Raw genomic sequence first — 21075 nt, 5'->3', positions numbered from 1 at the left:
GCCACTTTGTGCCAACTCATTGTTCCTCCTTGTGGTGGTTTAACATATTCATCAGTGTGAGTGTGTGTGTGTGTGTGTGTGCGGTGGGAAGGGAGGGGGTTGCTTTCCATGATGAAAGCTTCTGTTAAGTTGCAGCTTTAATGACAGGCTGAAGCCGCCACAGACAGACAGACAGAGACAGACCCCCCCTCTAAACCTTAACCCTCTGTCCCACCACACCCACCCACCCATCTACCCATCTACCCACCCACTCCAGGATAATAGCAGATTGGTTTCATATTGTTATAATAACAGAGGAGACAAAGAGAGCTGGGTGAGTCCACACTTTGCTCATGGAGCCGACAAATTTCTGTTTAGACTCCTATAATGTAACACACTGCATATAAACTGCAGACCCCAAAAGTTTTAACATACGGAGCATAAACACTCACATGTATAACCTACAGTTGCACGCTTTCGTCCTTTGAAGACAACATGGCTGCAGCTCAATCAACATTTCCCTGCTCGCAGTTATAATCATGGTTATCGCTCCAAGAAAGATTAAAGAAGAATCAGAGGCGGTTTCTCCCGCCCTGCTGCAGCACTCATCATTCAGCCCTCAGTTTATCAAGCGCACAACGCAACACTAATGTCAGTGTGTGTGTGTGCGTGCGTGTGTGTGTGTGTGTGTGTGTGTGAGAGAGGCAGCCTCACCTGTTGGCGGTCTCCAGGTTTTCTACTTTTCTCCACAGGTCGCTGTTTTCTGACGTGTAGCTCTCCACCCTGATCAGACAGACAGAGACAGATTTTAGTTTCTCAGATCAAATGTTATACATATGGACGGACTGGACATACAAGACACCAGATTCATTCTCCTGTATGTCATTTTTGAGCAGCATCCACCAACAGTTTGCAGAATGAGAGACGCTCTCCTCCCAGCCTCCTACTGATTTCCATTATCGTCTGTTGCCCATCTTGTGTTCGGTTGCTCAGAATCCGCCTGATCTCCTCCTGTGTTTGGTTTGAACACGGCTCATTCATACATTCCTTTCAGCCAGTCGCCCTGCTGTTTTCTTTCTGAGATGTCTTCCAATAATCCCGTCCTTATGTCCGAAACAGAAACACAAACACAAAGAGGACAGAGAGAGGAGGATTTCTGCGCTTGCACACCTCTTCTTGCTCCTCTTACTGTGTTGATTCAGAGGAACCTGCATGAGGACACACACTCTCATGGGATTAACAGGGCATTTTGTATGAACCTTTTGGATATATATCAACTGACTGCACCAGTTCACTTTTGGCTATGAAAGCCACTCAAGGCGCCTCTCTTTCAGTCCCACTGACTCACATTCAGCAGGTTAATGGAGTCCTGCCATTGCACGAAATGGGCAGAATAACAAAGGAAAGAAGAGGAGGAGGAGTTTCTGTTCACTCGTGATGATGAAATGCTTTCTGTTAGTAAGATGTGCTCATGTGGACATTCGTACCTGACTCCACTTTAATCCCCTACAGTAATCTGGTGTCTGTTACCACACTCAGCTCCAAAGACAAAAACTACCTCTTAACTGAACTTCAAGGGCCAAGCTCGCTTCAGGATTACACAACTCTATCTTTCCTGTCTTTTGCCAGTTTTCATGTGTTCCTCTGCCAGCGATGTGCATAAAGAGCACAATTATGTACACAAAGGCTTACGGTCAGGTTCAGCTTACGAGCCAACATGGCTGCTTTCTGGACGACATGCAACAAGCTTAAATACAGCTTGTAGAAGAAGGAGGGAAAGTCATTCATTGGTTGCTGTGAAGGATAGCCGTATCTATCTATCTATCTATCTATCTATCTATCTATCTATCTATCTATCTATCTATCTATCTATCTATCTATCTATCTATCTATCTATCTATCTATCTATCTATCTATCTATCTCTAGAACAACATACATCGTTTGGCTGTCTCAGCTTGGCATCAGGTAAACCTGCCTTCAACAGGAGACACACAAAAGAGAGCAATTAAGGGGCACAGGGTTGGGAAATGTCAAGAACGGGTGTCAAAAAGACGTCCAAACAGTTCGAGCTTTGGGCAAGAAGCACCTGCTCCAGGTACCAGAAAACAACAAAATTACATCCAAAAAGACAACACGTTCCTCTGACGTGATGCTGGGGAGGCAGGTCTCAAGTCGGGACCACATTTGGTTCACACAGACTAAGTTAATTAGTTAATCAGACAGAAGTATCAGAGGGGGGCTGTGATTTGTAAAGGCTGTGCATTGAAAGAAATGATACGCACACGGATAAAAGCTTTCAACGTTTTCCCATAATCCATTTCAGGTAATAACTTTCGTCGAGCGTCCTGTTCGCCCACCTGACATTAAAGTGTCACTTGTCATGAGTAGGACACAAGGCTGATGTGTGGTTTGGCTGCAGTGAGTCTTGCAGTGGTTAAGGCCAGACCATCTTTCCCCTCCAGTTTCGAATGGTCGTCCACTTTCTCTTTGGGTGCCGTATTCTCCTCCATTGCTGACTGAGGTTTAACTGGAGCCCACTCACGTCAAGTTCCAGCTGCGTCATCCTGTCGCTGCGGTCAGACAGGCTGGTCTCATCCTCTCTGCTGTGACAGCTTTTCAAGCTCTTGCTCTTGAAGTTTCTCCATTAGCGGTGATACACAGTCATCCCCCATGTTGCTACAAGTCTTAACAGCCTGATTTTGGGCTTGACTACTCGCCTTATTGCCCATTTTTCCCGTTGTGCTGGGAAGATGTGCACCATACTGTTTAACTGGAAGTCCACTGGGCCTTTTTTTAACCATGGAAGTACATTTTTCAGTTTTTAAAGATTGATGTCCTCAGTAAAAAGTCATGGACATTGTGGCTGCGAGCGACAGACAAAGTAAGGAAGTACTGAGAGACAGACTCAGCCTTCAGTATGCTTCAAACAAAGTCCTTCAGACTGTTGAACAGCCTCTGAAACCCCTGTCTGACACTGGAATCGTGGCCAGATAACATGCGACCAATTTTATTGCAAGAATTCTGAAGGCCGTGACACATCGTTGGTTTCGGTCTTTTCACGGGATATAAAAAAATACTGAATAACACCAGTTTTATCCTTCAAAATTCAATCCCTATGCCACTGACAGCAGCTTGGTACAATACATTCCAGACAGTGGATTGATTAGGTTTTTAATTTGGGATGAATTACAGATCAATTCAGGAACTGCGCTGTGATGGATAATCTGGAGCTCTGCATGGACCACTGATACAGTGCAGTGTCATTACTTTAATACTGTTTGAGTGGACTATAATGGGGAAAAAAGGTTTGGAAATACACACGGACAGATAGAAAGGTAAACCAAAAGGAGCGGGAAAGGAATGGAAAAAATGATTTGTTTTCCGAGCCTTACTTTTTCTCCAGACATTCAACGTACTCCTTCTTCTTCCTCCGACTCTCCTGAGCTGAGATCTGGGTAGAAAAACAGACGTTTCTCAGTGTTAGGCACCCAAATCTCTTTGTTTGGATGCTTATAATGTTTCTGTTTCAGCATCATTTGTCAGAGCACATTGCTTGCACTGCTTCTGTGATGTTCAGAGCACAAACTGAATGAAAGGTGCAGCGTTTACCTTATTTTTGATCTTCCGTCGGACTCTCTTCAGTGCCTTCTCTTCACTCTTAGTGAGAGGAAGTTTGTTTGGTACTGGGTAACCCTCAGCAACCAGGGTCCTTTTCTCTTCTTCTGTCAGCATGAGGGGCCCTGAACCCTGCAGCTTCTGCACAATGAAGCAAGAACCACATCAATCTATATGTTGCACGATCACATTTGACACATCATCATTTCTTATATGCACAAAAATGAAACAGCCTCCCCCGAATATCTCAACCTTAATATGTTTTACATTCTCTGTATTAGCCAAAATCCTTTGTTTCCTGTGCATCCCAGCTGCTCTCACTTTCACTGAGTCTGCAGCTCTGTGGGTGCAGAAGGGCGGAAAGATGCAGGGTGGCGTTCTTTTACTCACATGTGGTGCAGTGAGGAGAGGTGAAGAAGAGATGGCTGAGGAGGAGGAGGAGGAGGAGGAGGAGGAGGAGGCACGACCCCCTGGCCTCTGTTGTGGTTGAGGGGAAGACGGTGGCAGAGGGAGGTGCGGGGAGGAGGGGGGGAGGGAGCCGTCACTGTCGCCGTGGTTGCTGCTGGGAGGGGTGGGTGGGAGCTGGAGAGCATCATCTGAAGGAGAGAGGGGTGTCGACTGAGTGCTTCTGCTTTCAGCTACTCTCCTTTGTGGCAACTTCTGCTCGTGAGATGTGTGTCGGTGATGCTCTGTAACACGTGTGTGCATCTGTCTGTGGTGTGTGTGTGTGTGTGCGCGTGTGTGTACCGCTGGGCAGGCTGAGGTACTGTCCAATCTCTCTGGGCTCGTCTTTTATGGCCACTGGCTTCACTTCGTCTTGACTGTGCTCCTGCAGAAACACACCAACAACCGAGAGTGATGCCGATGAAGTTCACATCAGTGCTAACACTTTGTAATGCTAGGCTGAGGATGCTAACCGTGTGTCTCCATGGCGATCCCCTGTGTGGCGGGGCGGGGCTCAATATGAGAGGGGGGCCTTCCAGAGGTTGAGGATCTAACCGCTGACCCACGTCAGGCTCCTCCTGTTTCACCAGGATGGCTGAAAGGTCCTGACTGAAGTTCCATTCAAACTCTGAGGGAAAGACAATAAACACCAAAGAAACACAGAAATGTGCTTTTGTTCTTTTCTTTTTGAAACTATCAAGTCAAAGGTCGAAATTAAATAATCAAACTTTAATTCTAACCCAGAAAGTTCAAAAAGCAGCATGAACCACAATGTTTTGAGCAACTTAAGTAAATCTAACTATCTGTCTCCAGCGAGGCTTTGCTGTAGGTCTTCCAATGGGAAGTAACTGGTAGCTTATAAATCACACTTTCAAAGAGCTTCCCCAAAACATTTGAGCACTTCCTGACAAAGCCGGTCATTATAGACTGCAGGAAGACGTCGCTCTGGCAACTGTGGTGCATAATTTGTCTCCAGCGAGTGTGTATCTACCCTGAAATAAAAGATTGGGCTGAACCAGCAACTCGTCTTCAGTGTCCTCCCCGAGAAAAAGACAGTCACTGCCTTTCAACACCGTCGAAAATATGCATAATCATTGACCCAACAATGAGGTTAGAGTACAATTTTGAAGGAGGTTCACCAAAACACAATGAGGATATATTTCTAAGAGCATCTTGCAGGTACGTGGTTTAGTCTACTGTGAGCTGCAGGAAAGTTAGTCACTGGCACTCCTCGTATATATTTGGTGTCCTAGAGGGCAAGATGATGAAGACGCTCTGGTCCTCCTCACCAGCAGCAGCCAACCCCTGAGTCTTATGCCACTGGTCCCTAAAGCAACACGCCCGCAGCAGCGCAGCCCCTCGTGTTGTTTTAACAAAGGGCTGTTTTCAGCCTGGACGTCAGCGAACCTCCTGCAGCCACCACTGGACCACAGTGAGCTTAAACTGCGGACCTCAAGGAAACCCTGCCACTGGCAAGAGAGGGTCATGTCTGCTGCAGTCTGTCTTACAAAGCAGGATTAGTGAGTCAGGGCACTGAATTAAACCTGGAACAGCTAACTGCTCCAAATGTGGTTATTTCCAGATTTTACTCCGCACACTATCCAACTAACTCAACTCCAGATGCTGCAATCAACACGATCCAGAGCTAACTGACTAGACGTCTTACACGGGAGGAGCCTTTAAAGGAGCGCTCCACCAATTTTACACATGAGGATCAGTTTACTCGCCATGGGAAACACTGCTTGTGGAGACCGGTCTTTAACGTCTTCTGTGGCTCTGGGTGGGCTTTGCTGAATCTGATGAAATCCCCGATTTTAAGGCTTTTAATTCATAACAGAAAGCTGGATCGCAAACAAAAATGTGGGGGTGTGACAGGCAGGCAGGGTGTGATGAAACATGCAATTGAGCTGTCTTATGGGAATTGTAGTTTTTGTTTCCGCTTGACCCATACTTGGGAATAAATATGGGATATCTGGTTCTGCTGCATCAGTTTTAACCACTGTTTTTTCTTTCTTTCTTAATCTGCCTCTTGCAAGTCCCCAAACGTTATGGCAGTGCAACACTAAGTGCTGCTATAAACTTAGATAAAATACAGTCATCAGCCAACATCTGTTATGTCGCTGCACCATTACGTTAAATGGAAATGATGTAGATGTCTTTTATTACACACATTTGGTTCAAAATAATGTTCAGTTATTGTAACAATACACCTACTGATGGAGGTTAACTGTGTATGCTTTCAATTAAGGCCCTTTTAAAGGTGAGCTGATTGGGCACCGATCCAAAGGACTCCCACCAAAAAGCAAACATTTGACTTTAAATTGAGAAGTGAAACCATGTTCTGAGCCATGACATGATGAAGCGGCTGCAGGTAGAGACGGAGGGGTGTGTGATGTTTCAGCGAGTCAGCTTTTTTCATTTTAGAATAAGACGTAAACACCAGGAAGGACACTTTGATGTTTGTCGCAGCTCACGCACACACAAACTACCAAAAGGCCCCCATGGTGTATGGAAAGAGCGCAGTGGCTGTTTAACAAGACACGGGCTGCTGTGTGTGCGCGCGTCGGGGGTCAACGTCATTTTAATCACCTCCTGGTTTCCAAGCAACATCGTGCTGGTAAAATGCTCTGAAGTTTACAAGCTGTGTGCGCGCTGGGGAAAAAACGGCAATGCAAAGGGTCAGCAAACCTCACGTCAATCAGCCCGGTCGCCTGCCGGACTGGGACGTTCTGAAGTGATGTTTGCACCAGAGGAAAGGCCTGACTGCTTATTATAACTTCCTAAATCCTTTGTGATGGCTTCAAATGTCTTTTTATATCCAACCTACGCGCACAACTCAAATATATTCAGTTTACAATCAAATAAAACAGACTGGAGTGCGGGATTTTAGCTTGATAAGCGACTCGAGCAATTAATCTTCTCTCAATCAGCTTCCTGTCTAACTGATGAATGGTTTCAGCTCTACTGGAAAACAAAGGAGCATCACAGGTTAATTAATCTAGTCCTGTCTCAAAATCAAATGACAGCTTCGGTCTCTGATCAGCATGATGACTCTGAAATCAATCACTACATATTAAAGATCAGGAGTAGCATCTGAATTCAGTTTTGGGGGGTAGCTCCACTCTTTACTCTCCCCCCACATCCTCTCCGTAAGTCAGACCCACAGAAGCCTCTCCTAATGAGGCCGGTCCTGCTGCTAGCCTGAGCCTCGTTAAGCCTCCTGCCCTTGTTAAGCCAGGGCTTGATTGGAAGCCCTCCACCACCATTTCATAATGAATACCAGAGGCTGCTAGCTGTTAGCCAACACATGGGAAGGTTCTGCACATTTGTAGCTACTCTGGTATTTTCATCAAAGCTAGAACGACACATCCTTTGACACGTCTGGAGGAAGGTTCATCAAAAAGAATGCATTTTGATTATTTGATGCATTCTTCGACAGCTGTCTGGGCCGCTTTCTTCTTTCTTTTTCCTTCATATTATCAGACTTGATACTCCTAAATATAACTCTGTGAAGTGTACTCAGCAAAGAATCATTGAATATTATGTAATTTGAATGGGCTGCAGCTGACGTTTGCTTTATTTTGGCGCCACTGACAGAAACTGCAAGGAAAAGGCTCGACAGAACAAGAACCAGTGGAAACTTCACTTGATTTAAATTCTGCATATGAATGCTGCAGAGAAGTAGGCATGAATGCATATTTAGTCTTCTGTTCATGCAAATAACATAAACAGAAATGATAGCAAGAAGACATTTTCTAAATAACGATGCAATTCAAAGAAAAATGCACATTTTTAACATTAAAGTGATTAAAAATGTTCGTACTCTGTGAAGAGGGGTCTAAACATCATTTTAGACATATTGTTTTGTATTTCTGTAACTGTAAAAGATGCTTCTGGATACAGTAAAACCTGATCCTCTGCTTAAACACTTTACGGCATCTCTTTGGATGCTGTCAATAAAAGAGACTCTGCCTGTGCGGCTCGTAAACGCAGGTAAGAAATCCTATCATAGGGCAACGGCTAATGAACAAAGGCTCCTGGCAGTCATGACGGGGGGCTTTAACGGCGGAGAGGTGGTGACTGTGTTTGATCTCAGTGGGACAGCAGGAGTATTAAAACCATAAATGGAGCAGCGCAGCAGGAGCTGCAGTAAAACACACAGCTTCCCTTTGACTGAATGAGACCAAATGAGACCAACACGCGCTAATACCAAAAAGAAAGAAGAGGGGACAGCAGGGTTAAAACCTCCCTACCGATGCTTTGCCAAATCAGGCAAATTTGATTTGTATCCGGGGCATCCATTGCTTGGGCAGGACCTTAAATTACTATCTGTTGTTGTCCAAGAGAATAAACTATGATCCACTAACTCCCTCATTCAGAACAAACTAGCTGTCTGAAAGGGCAACCACTCCTGAGATCCCCGGGTGGCTAATTAACCTGATTCATCAAGACAAACGAGCTGCTGCTGCTGCCATAGCGCTGCTCTCACTGGATGCCTGTGAGGCCTGTGAAAAGGCACAAAAAGCAGCTTGCACATGGATCCTCTCAAGCATCACTGGAGAATAAGATTGAGCACCAAGAGATCCCAGTTTTATGTGCGACTCTTAGCAGAATCTACAGCTGCTTTTTGCACGTGTGTTAGCATGCATCGTAAATGTACTGAAACACAGTTGTGTTATGGTCCAAGGCAACTATTGTAGTTAAATACTTGCAAGCCCAACCCTGAAATGCCATCATTAGAGCGATACTGTACGACTGGATCAACGTTTCAGCTGCAGCAGTCTTGTCAAAACACTTTTCAAGCCAAAATGGCAGCTAATGGTCCAGCTGTCTCACAGAAGATTTTTCAGAAGAAATGTGAACAGGGCGAAGTGGTAAATCTGAAAATGAAAAGTATGCAGTAGGTGTTCCAACAAGTGGCTTAATCCGACATGTGACACTCAGATCAGAGCGCACAGCGGCGTTCTGCAGGTGGAGCATCGCGTGCAGGAGACGCGATGAGGCCCGGAGACGACACAAACGAACATGCAGTAAAACCCTTTGCTCATTCTGCAGCCAAAATACTGCAATTTTTGGACAACAACACATATAAACACACAATCTAGCAAGTATGAGAGAATAACAAAAGCATATTCAATAAAAACAAACGTAATTTATGGAGTGAAATCTGGGGTAAAGAGTGATATCTTCCCAGAAGTAATAATCATAATATATGTATTTGTATGCAATCATGCATTTGTGCAGGGGAGGCACCAAAGTAGACTTGGTGGAAAAGTAATACGGAGCACATTCTGGTTGCAAAATGCATTTTGGATAAAGTTCAATAGCAATGGATTACATTCAAATACATAAGACATGTAGGTCTCTCTCTCTCTCTGTGTGCATGCTCCATATGTGAGCTCAAGACTACAGCTATGCAACTACAGACGAAGGCAGCGAATGACAAAAATATATATGAGCTACCACGAAATCAAAGCCGCCTAAACGTTTCAGTTTTTTTCTTTTAGGTTTCAGAACATCCTGTTTGCTTTGGCATCAGTGTACATTTACATTATAAGCATAGCGTATGTGTAAGAGCTGGATTGACTGCAGTGATTCTGACTCTGTCTTACACTGATTCATCCAGTCTGATGTTTTTTTAATCTCGCTGAAGAGCAGAATATTATATAAATAAACATTCAAGTTCACAGTGTTGAACTGAAAACAATGCACGAGCCAGGCGGGCGTTTTATGATGTGAGCTCCGTGTTTTTGTCCAGTGTGGTATTTTGGCAATACAGGTAATCCGACATTCATACCAATAAAATGGATTTAATTGGATTAAGGGAGACGGAGAAGGAACGATAGAAAAAGAAAAGTTAGAGAGAGAGAGAGAGAGACAGAGAGACAGAGCGGGAGACAGAGAGAGACAGAGAGAGAGACAGAGAGAGAGAGAGATAACCTGTCAGAAGAGAGAGTTTCCGCTGCCTTCGGCTAAAGCTGCAGACTCGAAACCATATGCTTGTCATAGCGTTTTGTGTGTGTGTGTGTGTGTGTGTGTGTGTGTGTGTGTGTGTATGTGTGTGTGTGTTAGGTGGGCAGGGCTTAGCTGGAGGAAAACTACTCAGTCTGGGATCCTGCTGCTCAGACAGCAGGATCCCCGGGACAAACGGAGAACAGACAGACAGAGCGAGGACGACAGGTACAGACAGAGACAGAGGAGGACGGGCAGAGACACAGGCAGAGAAGACGACAGGACGAGATAATGAGGAAGACTAGACAGACAGAGAGAGAGAGACAGCAGAGTCTGAAAGACAGTATTTCTATCTTACAGCGCAGAAGACAAACGCTCCTCTTACATACAGCATAACAGACCTATCAGTCCCAGCGCAGCCTCCTCCCCGCTGCAAACTAACCGATTGGCCTGTCTTCCTGTCAATCAACATATCAATAACCTGGTCCTCATTAGACAAATGAAGCATCACGCCTGCTTGCACACAGTCTTTGTACAAGACAGTAAGGTTTCTGGCCCTGAGGCTGAAAGAGCCAATCATCACACATATCACATGACAGACGGCGGATTAATTCAGTCAGAGTTCATATGATTGGACAGACGGGGTCAGAGTGCTTGACAGATAGTATATGAGAGAGAAAACAGGGCCAACCAGATAAACAGAGGACAGCCAGGGTGATGATGAACCAGACTAAACATCAGCCGCTGAGTTTTGGTTGGCTCGCCATTTTTCCAAGAGGCATAAACTAAGACAGAAAGGAGCAAACGGGTTTAAGGATCGGTGAAACGTTTTAATGAACAGGATGACCTACCAGACTCTTGGTCCATTTTGATTGACAGGGCTGGGCTCTGGGGGGCGGAGTCTTCGCTCAAAGAGTAGCTGTGCTCCGCTTGAATATCTGTGAGATTCAGAGGTCCTTTTCAGAAATGGAAAATGTGACATTGCTGCGTTTAACACGTTGAAGTGATGCCTTTTAGTCATTCAGGCGTATTGTAGGAGCCACAGCGCTCTCATGTTTACCACCTGGTGCGTGAGCGGCGAGCAGCCTACAGGGTGCTGCTCTCATTTACACTGTGGGAAAGGTTTGGTTTAACCCACACCACGAGGGGATAAAATCATTTTTATATTACAGAAAAATTTAAAATCACCTCATTAACATTGTTTTTTTCCGACACTGGTGTTTATGGAGACATGACACCGACATGCTAAACTGACCTCAAATTAAAGTCATAAACTTTATGTCTGAGAGGAGCTTATTATTCATGATTTACTATCCAGACAGCTTTATTAGCAACTTTATGCGAAACATATTTTCGTGGACTGTTTAGCTGTGATATGAGAACGTTTGTGACCCGACCGCCATGTTGGAAAACAGACGAGCCAAAACCAAGCACTCGTAGTACATCACCGGATTCTGTCCATAGGCAAGCGCTCAAGATGGTCCTTCGACAGCTTTAACAGACTGACACAATAACTCTGAACAGGCAGAACAAGCCCCATCTGAGCGGCTCTCGTTTCAGATTGTGAGCGAGTAGCTCGGCCAGTGGCCCCCTCTTCACAGACCCAGCACCTGCTAGGTGAGGGGTGCAAGTCCTGTGTGTTCCCTCCTGGTCCACAGTGCGGAGTTTTGGAAGTGAGAGGCTTTTGCAACAGACTCTGGCTCTCATTTGGTGGAATTCGACCTCTCTGGGGAGAACCGAGCCAGGGTTGATGTCAGTGGTTGGGAAGTTACAACTTGATACGGTTGCTGTTCATGCAGAGTTTTGGCTTTCCAATCAAACCAAATAATGGGATTTTCTACTCGCTCGGGAGTGGAGCAACTGGCTGCTGCGCTGCTGGACATTATGCGAGTAAATGAGAAGGTCATGTAAATGTCACCATTACTGCAGCGAGGGAAACTGTGGTATTTTTTGGCCTACAGGCATTTCAAGGCAAACATATGGGAATGAGTTCCAGCAAGCAACTTCAGCTACCTGCTGTGAGAAGTTAATCCAGACACTGGAAATAAGTAGGAATTTTAGGCTAATGGAACGAGTGTGATCTAACCCCTGGTGCATTTCTATCTTTGCACAGGTGTTTTATTTTACACTGTGAGGAGGAAAGTGCCATGCGTTTTCTCGTAATAATGATTCTTGATTATGTAAGAGGAGCTGACCTGGGCTGCTGTCTATGTCCATGTGTAACAGAGAAGGTCTGTCTGCCAGCAGGGGCCGCTCTAATAGGTGGTCGTCAAAGAAACTGCTGAATAATTCGCTGCTGAAGTCGTCCATCTGGTCACCCGAAAAAGGCTGGAAAACAACAAGAGCAACAATTTAATAAAACAAAGACAAGCAGCAAATCCTCGGACAGAAGATGAAATATTTCAGACCGAATGTGAATTACGGCCACGGTCTCTCCTCGCATTATGACGTCACAGAGAAGCTGACCTTTGCATATGAAATGTCACCACTTGTTCATGTTATCTTATGAGGCGTTTGTGTGAAGTTCTGTCAAAATTAGCGACCTTGACCTTTGACCACCAAGTTTTAATCAGACATATCTGCATTCACGACAATGGCGACATGGAGGCATAAAAGTTACTCAGGTTAATTTCAAAATAGTGGACGATTAGTCGACGGCGGACTATCTCTCCGAATCAGAAAGCAGACAGCGCTGCGCTGATGGCCTGAAGACTGCCTGGGAAACAGCCCTGACAGATTCATCCTCAGTCTGGATGAATGAGTCACTGAGCTGAGAGACGATGTTCTGGAAGCCTGGGACAGCATGGTGCTCTGCTTTCACTGCTTTACACACACAAACACACAATATGAGTCACCCTGGTCTTAAGCAAAAATGCACAAAGCAGTACAAAAGCGTGCACACACACACACACACACACACACACACACACACACACACACAGATGGATTTGTTGAAACCAATCAACTGCACAAGCGAACTCTGCTTGGAGACGTCTCAGGCAGACACAGTGACAGAAATAACTTGATTTAATTAACAGCAAATACAAAAATTGATTTACATGTTTTATGCCTGGAAATTAGCTTCAGATCTTCTCCAAAAACTGCCAGAAGTGTCACAGCAGATTAGATGTGGCCAGTAGCAACAATAAAGACACGACTGTGATAATAAATACAGAGCTAACTTCAATATGCTTTCAAATGAACAATGGAGGAATGAAAGGCTCGCCTGTCGTGACAAAACCAACAAGGAGCACTCACCAAACTCTGCAGCTCCCTCAGCTCGACGGAGCTTTGCAAAGTCGGAAAAGGTGTGCTCGGCCATTGCTTAGCGTCATAGCTTTGCACAGGAGTGTACTAAAGGTATGAGTGCTGGGAGTCACTGGTGATGTGCGCAGGTTATGTAATGTAAGATTATTTGTTTGTTTCAATAAGTTAAGCAACTTTGACATGTGCGTTATCTCCGAGCACCAGCACGTGTGACTGTTGGAGGTCAACGGTGTTTGTCAGGAAACTCTGAGACGCATGCAGCTGTCTAATAAAAGCATGTGGAGTAAGCACACACTCATACCCACACACACATACACACAGAGGATAGACATGCATATGGTGGGTAGAATAACAGTAGCACGTGACACATGAAGAACTGCTGACGCTTTGAAACTCAGCTGTGGACTGTGATGAGCTCTGAGAAAGAATGTTAATTTAAAACAGCACAAAAAAAAAGATTTGCATGAAGTCGAAGCCCGTTTTTGATGATTATTTACGGTTGTAGCCATTCAACATATTTGCACTCTGTAAGTCATCTGTGTAGTTTTCATTGTTAGTGGCACCTCCATGCTGAATTCAAGTGATGAACGGGAAACGAGGCGTGTGCGTAATCCTGCATTGTTTTTAATTCTCTCTCATTGATAACAGCCTCACTCTTCACTCTGCTTACTTTGCATCAGAGCTGTATTAAATTACTGCTCATGCAAACCTGCAAAACGTTCATCAAAATGCATCTACGAGACGTCTCCGTTCAGCTTCGTTTCTAATTGTTGCAAGGGAGGAACGCAACAAGGAGCAGCTGCAGTTCGATGAAGAGCTGCAGGTGAGAGGCTGCAAACCCTCAGAAAGGTAAACCCTGCATCTGCCCCGCTGTTGTGTAGAAAACTGCAGGGTTGTGTCTGCACAAACAAACATCGGGTGGTTCACTTTTTTCCACAAAAAAAGATAGATGGCAATCAGGAGATCTCATAGTCACTCAAGGAATCACATCAATATTTGTATTTGAGCATAATCTCAAGGCTGAGGTACAATTGCTCTTCGCTCACACACAAGCGAACTTCTTATTCATTCATCAGTAACACAGCATTGTTCTGTCGCTGCACTAAATGCTGGAACAATATGGCTTTAAAAGAGCCGTGACGTCCCCCCCACTGTAACTGCCCTTACCGGTGTGATCAACTCTATCCGTCTGATGGAGAAAATGACTTTTAACCTCCAACTACAAAAAGAGAAGGGAGATATATTGTGGAACAAGTGGGACTGTTGTTACCAAACAGACAATGAGTAACTGCTGTATCTCCTGGACACTTCTTGAACTTGATAATATGTATCTGTGACTGTTTTCCCTTTTTATTTTACCTATAGATTGTATTACGTATTGTCCCAGACCTCTTTTGTTTGTTCGTTTGTGTGTTGTCTTATGGTAAAAACAAAAAAATAAAAGTGTTTAAAAGAGCCATGACGGCGCTGCTGTGACCCTGTTCCGTGAAGGAATATAGGCCACATTTAAAGCGGGCAGCTGAAAATAAACAGTGGAAAGGTTCCCGTCTGGAGAAATGAGGGTGAAATTGGTGGTAGGAAAGTTGCAGGGAAGGAGAGGAATAATTGAAACAATTTAGTATGACCTTCAATTAGCTAATAGCCGCATTAGATGAACAGTGTTAGCCTTTATGCTGCTCTCCACTAGCAGCGCTGACATTTTACTGTATAATATTTAACTCCTGCACACCCAGCAGTGGCTATAACACACAAATGATCAAGGATTGATAGACTGACTTTGAGGCTGACAGTAGAGAAATGAAAGGTAAGTGAGGGGAGAGAGTCGGGAAATTACACTGATGTTGCAGCTCAGGGTTGGTGTCTTAACCCTGAAGCCACAGGGGAGCCCCTCAAGGATCGATGCAGGCTATAAAAAGCTATGAAGGCTAAAAAATATTTGCATTTACAACATAAAATCGTTGCTGGGGCAGCTGCTCTCTTAATTTAGCAGGTATTTATGTTATGCAGGTAATCAGTGCATCACCTGATATCTCATTATAAATGTTATTTTCTGTTTGTCTCTGTGTAATTGTTTCATCATTTGTCTTGTAAACCACTCCAGAGCACAGCTTTGAAAGACAGGGATAAATACATATAGTTGTGACTTGTGATTGCAGTTATTAGGACAGGAAGCTTTCTGAGTCCACGGTGGTTCAGTCGCTCCTGGAACAGATGCAGTCAGTCTGAATAGAGCTGCAGAGGTCTGGACCTTTCATTACCTGAACCCTCTGTGCTGGGAAAAGAATCACATTAGGGAGGAAAACAGTGTTAAAAAGCAGTTGACGGGTTTTATAGCTTATTTCAGTGGTGGTGTGTCATTAGGGGGATGGGGCTGAGATCTAAACCACACAGGCAAAGAGCTGGGAAAGGCAGATGCAGGGAGTAATTATAAAAGCAGAGCGCGACTCTGTTATGCCTGTAATTAACAGTGTTGAGTCTCAACATATCTCCGTCCTCTCCTTTCATTTGGATGCCTGACTGGTTCAGGTGAAACAGGCAGAAAGGGTTCAAATCGCCAGCGTCGCTCTGCATGCGAAGTTTGCTGCCATGAGCCAAACTGCTCATCCATCAGTCACCTTTAACCCAGCAGGGTGGGGGTCTGCTGGTGAGGCAGCCACCTGCTGCTCCTTAACAATCATACAAACGAATCACATTCTCACTCTTTCCCTGATAGAGCGACGGAGGAAGCCCAGATGGGAAGTGGACTGACAGCCAGGTCAAAGATTTTATGTCATTATGGCGAAAACACTGCAGTCCAAACCATCATAAACTCCTCAGAACATCAAGTACAGGCCAAAGGGAAGCACGCTGAAAAAATGTCACTGATTAAGGCTACTTTCTAACTTGAGATGTAGATTTTTGTGTAGTGTAAAACGCTTGCTGCAGGTGTGAGAGAGCTGAAAACGTCGGCATTACGCTCTTATCCTGGCTAACACGCTAGCACCGTCCAGACGTCCAGTCTTCAACACCCAGCTCTGTCCTAAACCAAAGGACCTTGCTTCAATACGCTGACGCTTTGTGCATTTCTGTTGGTATGCAACTTAAACCTGTTCTCATAAACTCTTTCTACTGTCGCTGCCATTTCAAACCTCTGTGATTGCTGGGATTCAGTCCAGCATCAGACATTTTGACCCTTCTCCTATTTCATTTTATTAAATTACTTCTGAAAGGTGTCTCTAAAGTCACTCACTTTCCCCATTTTGCATTGAATTGAACCGGCTTGACTTGACTCTGATGATCTTTTCATGCATTGCTTAGATGGTGGCGAATACACAGCATCCTCTAACAATACTAGAAATAGTCTTTCACCCCGTCACTACAGTCCATGTCTTACGCAGAGTCGCCTACTCTGCGGTCCTGGCTCAAAATCCATTATCAAATACTTCTGCGGCCAATCGCGTCAACGCCGTCCTCGCGAATGTAAGCTCTCATTTTTGTGGTTATCAGCTCTGATGTTCCCCTGTCATTCCATCTGCTGTTGTGGTCCCGGCTGCACTTATCTTGTATTCACGTCCTCCCTAGTATATAATTCATTCAGATAATAAAGGTACCAATTATCAGGCAATGCATCATCGCTGACCTTGCTCATTGCATACACATGCATGCATCACATCTGGTCATTACCATATTCATGCATTTCTGCTCACCGCAGACCTCATATCATCACATTCATTTCAACAGAAAAATGAACCGATAACCACGTGAAGTTTTCCTCTGCTTTGCTTTTCACTTTGCGTCCACTGCTGCCCGTAAAGGTAAGGGACGATGTTTTCTTTGGTGGTGGGGGGGCATCACTGCCCCCTTATGTCATGATGGGGTTTAATTGCCAAAGACTTTCAATTAAGTCTCTCCTGAATGAACTGGCCACATGTGGTGATGTGAGCTGTGTGTGTGTGTGTGCGTGTGTGTGCGTGTGTGTTGAGACAGAAGCGAGCTCCTCTGTAGTGCTCAGTGAAACAGTGGAGGAGTATTTTTCCTCACACACTCACACTGCTGCATGCCTGCTCACATTCCATCTGGCAGCTCGGTGGCCAATCGGCAGCGAGCATGCAAATGAGCTGGGTGTGTCCTTTTAAAGCTGGAGTACAGGGTCTGAACGGAGAGTAGAACAGAGTTGAATAGAATATGGACAGAGGATATATTAGAAGGAGGAGAAGACGGGGGACACAATATAAATCTAGAGGAGACTCATGGATGAGGGACTGAAGGATGTATATATGTGTGTGTGTGTGTGTGTGTGTGTTTACCAGCGAAAGGCTGCGTGGTCCAAACATCTGCAGAGAATTATGACTGCAGATTTGGTTTTTATAGAAACATAGATGAGAGGAGAGTAGAAAAGAATCACATAGAAAACACAGAGACCAACCCACAACTTGCACTCACTGAACTACCCCTGCTTTGTGCAAGTGTGTGTAAACGCATGTGCTCGCCTGCAAAGAACGCTTATTTTCATTTTTGATAAATCTCAGCCGATTAAACGGTGGAAGTTCAGAATCTCAGACCAAAACGTAAAGATATCTGCACTTCTGAATTGTGAGAATACACAAAGTAAAAGTAAGCGGAATATCTTTAGGTTTTGGAGTCTCATGACAATCATGAAAATACTCATTAGCTGCAGCCCGACTGATTCCTCCTTAAGGATTCAGGAGAGCGGTCCTCACCCATCAGGAGTTTGCAGACAGTGGTAAATGGTGCATGACCCTTGATATTGTGGGAAAATGCAGAGGTGCACATGATGCTCAGATGATCGACTACAGCAAACCAGCAGCTGTGGTCACTGATCAGCTTCACAGCATCTGTTCAATTCCACTGCAGCTAAGAGCTAAACAGAGCGGAAAGTGTGTGAATCCCTGCTGTCCTGCATGTAGGAACACACCCTGCCATAAAGCAATCTTTGCTGTTTTGGTGCACCACCACCACCACCACCACCATACCCATCCGACTTGCCCACCACTGTCTGAACTTTGGAGCATTTAGCAGCTGCTGGGTGAAGTTGGTGGAGAGTCAAAAGCAGAGTAAATACTGGATTAACAATAGTCAGGAGGCTCCACATCTGCTGATCTGGATCTGCTCATCCTTCTCCACACGACTGCCATGAACGCTGCACACCAGTGGAGAACACAAGCAGGGATGGAGAAAAAGAGGAACTCACAGGTTACCATTAATACCATTGCCGGTACATAAAGATGGGCGGCATGACAGAAGCCAAAACATCTCGCCTCCTGGTGGCTGGCTGCAGCACAGGCCATAAACCCACCCCCTCCAGCAGGTGGGACACAGGCCGAAGTAAAAATCAAAGTACTAGTCAAGTGCATTTTGCCAAAGATGGTCAGTTTAGGTAGTTCTCATGCTGATCGATGCTCAAGTCTTCACTTTTCTGCTGAGTTTGGGTTTTAATCAGATATTTGATGCTATAAAAAGAGGGAGTCAAGTGATGATTGTCAGCTGTGACTGGCTTGTGATTGAGTCGGGTGGGTGTCCCCTGATAGGGGGGATATTTTTGAATAAATTTTTGTACAGTGGGAAAAAGACGCGTCGCCCATCTTTACGGACAGTCTATGATTAAGACACTGTCAGAGGAAGGTCTTTGATGCTGCTTCCCATCATTAGCACCTGTTCATACAACACCACTGCAGAGTACATGTTAAGGAGAGAAAATCAGGCCCATTCACTGCACTGAAGCATGTATAAGCGTGCCATTCTGCAGTGCAGCTAATCAGCCATCTTTTCCCATGTCCTCAATGGTACAGCCCAGCCTAGTGGCTTCACAGCAGAGTGGACTACTTTATTTAGAACAGGGACGGGGGGGTATAAACCACAAGCAGACTGCTCGGCTGACTCACTGACTAGAATAGAGGCCTGCTTATAAAAACCTGCACTGTTAAAAAAAAGAAAAGAGGGAATGACACAGAGTGGAAAAAGAGACAGCTGCTGATGGACGGAAATGAAGAAAGAGTACTTCCTGCTAACACGGAGATATTTGTCATTAAACTCCCAGCGTGCAGCAGGGAAACGGTACTCAGAGTGCAAAGCTCGGTCAAGCATAGCGTGCACAGAGGACGCGGCGGTGTACTTTCGTAGCTGGAGGTGCATGGCAGTTCACTTGGAAACAGGGCAGAGTGGGGAGGAATACATTGTCAGACATCACAGGTAACAGGCTCTCATCACAACTGACTACATTTACATGGAGCAGCGCAGTCACTAACGCTCAAAGTGGCCATGAAACAACTAATTATTTGCCTGGAAACGAGTGAAATTCTGCTCGACCACATCCCGTTCACTACAGCCACAGGTCTTCTTCTATGGTGCAACAGGAGGATACGTGCAGCTGTTGCCCCTGGTAACCTGTTGCTTTTGGACACGGCATAAGGATTGGTGACGACAGGTGGCTTTAAAGGGGTCTGAGTGATGCACGGAGAGAGAGAAAAGGGCGGCAGAAGCACTGAGCTGGTAGGATAAGATTCAATCACAGGACAGGATACACTACAGCTGACTAAACATGAGATGTACAATTTAACAACTGGCTGACTAAAGTCAATAAAGACATCAAATTAAACACCTGATTTCATTACTCAGGCCTGCATCTGCCTTTTTCAAAACTCAAAGATCATAGAAAATGACCAGTTTGAAAGAGTGCAACGAGCCATTTTCTGCTTTAAAAATGACTTAAATGATCATCAAAGCAGCCGCAGATTATTTTTCTGTCAGACAACTGATCGATTACTTGGCTGAAATGCGGCTTGAGTTGCAGCAGTGAAGGCTTTCATTAGTTCAGGAGCTACCTGGGTGTTAATTAAGGTTTAGTTAAGACAAACACTGGAAGGCTTCATTGAAAACTAATGGACACAAAACAGCTGTGCACAATCCAGATTCTGCTGAGGACATGCCCAGGCTGTCACACACACACACACACACACACACACACACACACACACACACACACACACACACCGCAGCAGCAGTCAGGTGTGCTGCTGAGGACTGCAACACCTGCAGCTGAGCACACACGCGCAAGTTAACGAGTAACTCGCCAGCTTGTGTGAGTGTCCTCAGTCTCACAGCTTAGTTTACACGATTAAACACAAACAGCACGATAGGAGGCCCGGATGTCAGTCAGGATCTGAAAACTGCACCGCCCTCCTGAGGTCCGGCTCCGGGAGGAACGGGCAGCGCTGTGCGTTTGATTGAAGGGACTTTAAATGCGGACAGCTGACTTCCAGCTGAGAAAAATCAAAACACTGCATCACACTTTATGGGTCACACTCGTCAACATGTAGCTACACTGTACACTCACACAGGTGACAACAGGGAGATGCTAATTAAAGGCAGTGTGCGCGAGAGCTCACCACATTAGTGAGGAAATCTCCGTCGCTGAGTTCCTCCAGGTCCAACAGGTTGGTCCCTCCGGACGGGTAGAGTTTCTCTGCTGTCAAACTGTCTAAGATAGACTCCATCATGGTTGCGTGTCTGTCTACAGCTCACTGGACGGATGGTCAGCAGCTATCTAATCTTAAAATCGACTCATTAATGAAGCGAGGCAGTTTGTTTTCAAACGGCCGCCGCGCGCCGTGTCCGTGTCCAGCCGGTGTTGGACCACCCGCGTGCGAACCCGGTGAGTCGAGCTGAGTCCAGCTGCTGCTTTCTTTCGGTGACAAACTTGAAAAACGTCGAAAATTCACATCCTTCGACAGCTGTGGCGGAGTCGGTCCTGTCCATCCAGCTGCGTGCGTGCGGCTCTGCCTACCTCCTCGCGTGCGCTGTCTCTCCCTCGCGCCAAT

At 45.3% G+C, this 21075-nt stretch overlaps 1 protein-coding gene across 1 annotated transcript in view; it reads right to left on the bottom strand.

Moving 5' to 3' along the window:
• The window catches only part of creb3l1 (cAMP responsive element binding protein 3-like 1), a 24976-nt gene extending 3901 nt beyond the window's left edge, over positions 1 to 21075 (bottom strand). Inside the window, exons 1-9 of the mRNA XM_070958137.1 lie at positions 20644 to 21075; positions 12187 to 12319; positions 10843 to 10929; positions 4513 to 4667; positions 4343 to 4424; positions 3986 to 4191; positions 3590 to 3736; positions 3373 to 3431; positions 694 to 762 (exon numbers count right to left, since the gene is read on the bottom strand). Of these exons, the coding sequence (XP_070814238.1) occupies positions 694 to 762; positions 3373 to 3431; positions 3590 to 3736; positions 3986 to 4191; positions 4343 to 4424; positions 4513 to 4667; positions 10843 to 10929; positions 12187 to 12319; positions 20644 to 20754 (1049 nt within the window). The 5' untranslated portion in view covers positions 20755 to 21075. The remainder of the gene's footprint in view (positions 1 to 693; positions 763 to 3372; positions 3432 to 3589; positions 3737 to 3985; positions 4192 to 4342; positions 4425 to 4512; positions 4668 to 10842; positions 10930 to 12186; positions 12320 to 20643) is intronic.

This window comes from Chaetodon trifascialis, chromosome 24 (assembly GCF_039877785.1).
Source record: "Chaetodon trifascialis isolate fChaTrf1 chromosome 24, fChaTrf1.hap1, whole genome shotgun sequence".
Classification (NCBI taxonomy): Eukaryota; Metazoa; Chordata; class Actinopteri; order Chaetodontiformes; family Chaetodontidae; genus Chaetodon; species Chaetodon trifascialis.
Note: the sequence above shows the minus strand (reverse complement) of the source record. Positions and strands in the feature narration are given on the sequence as shown.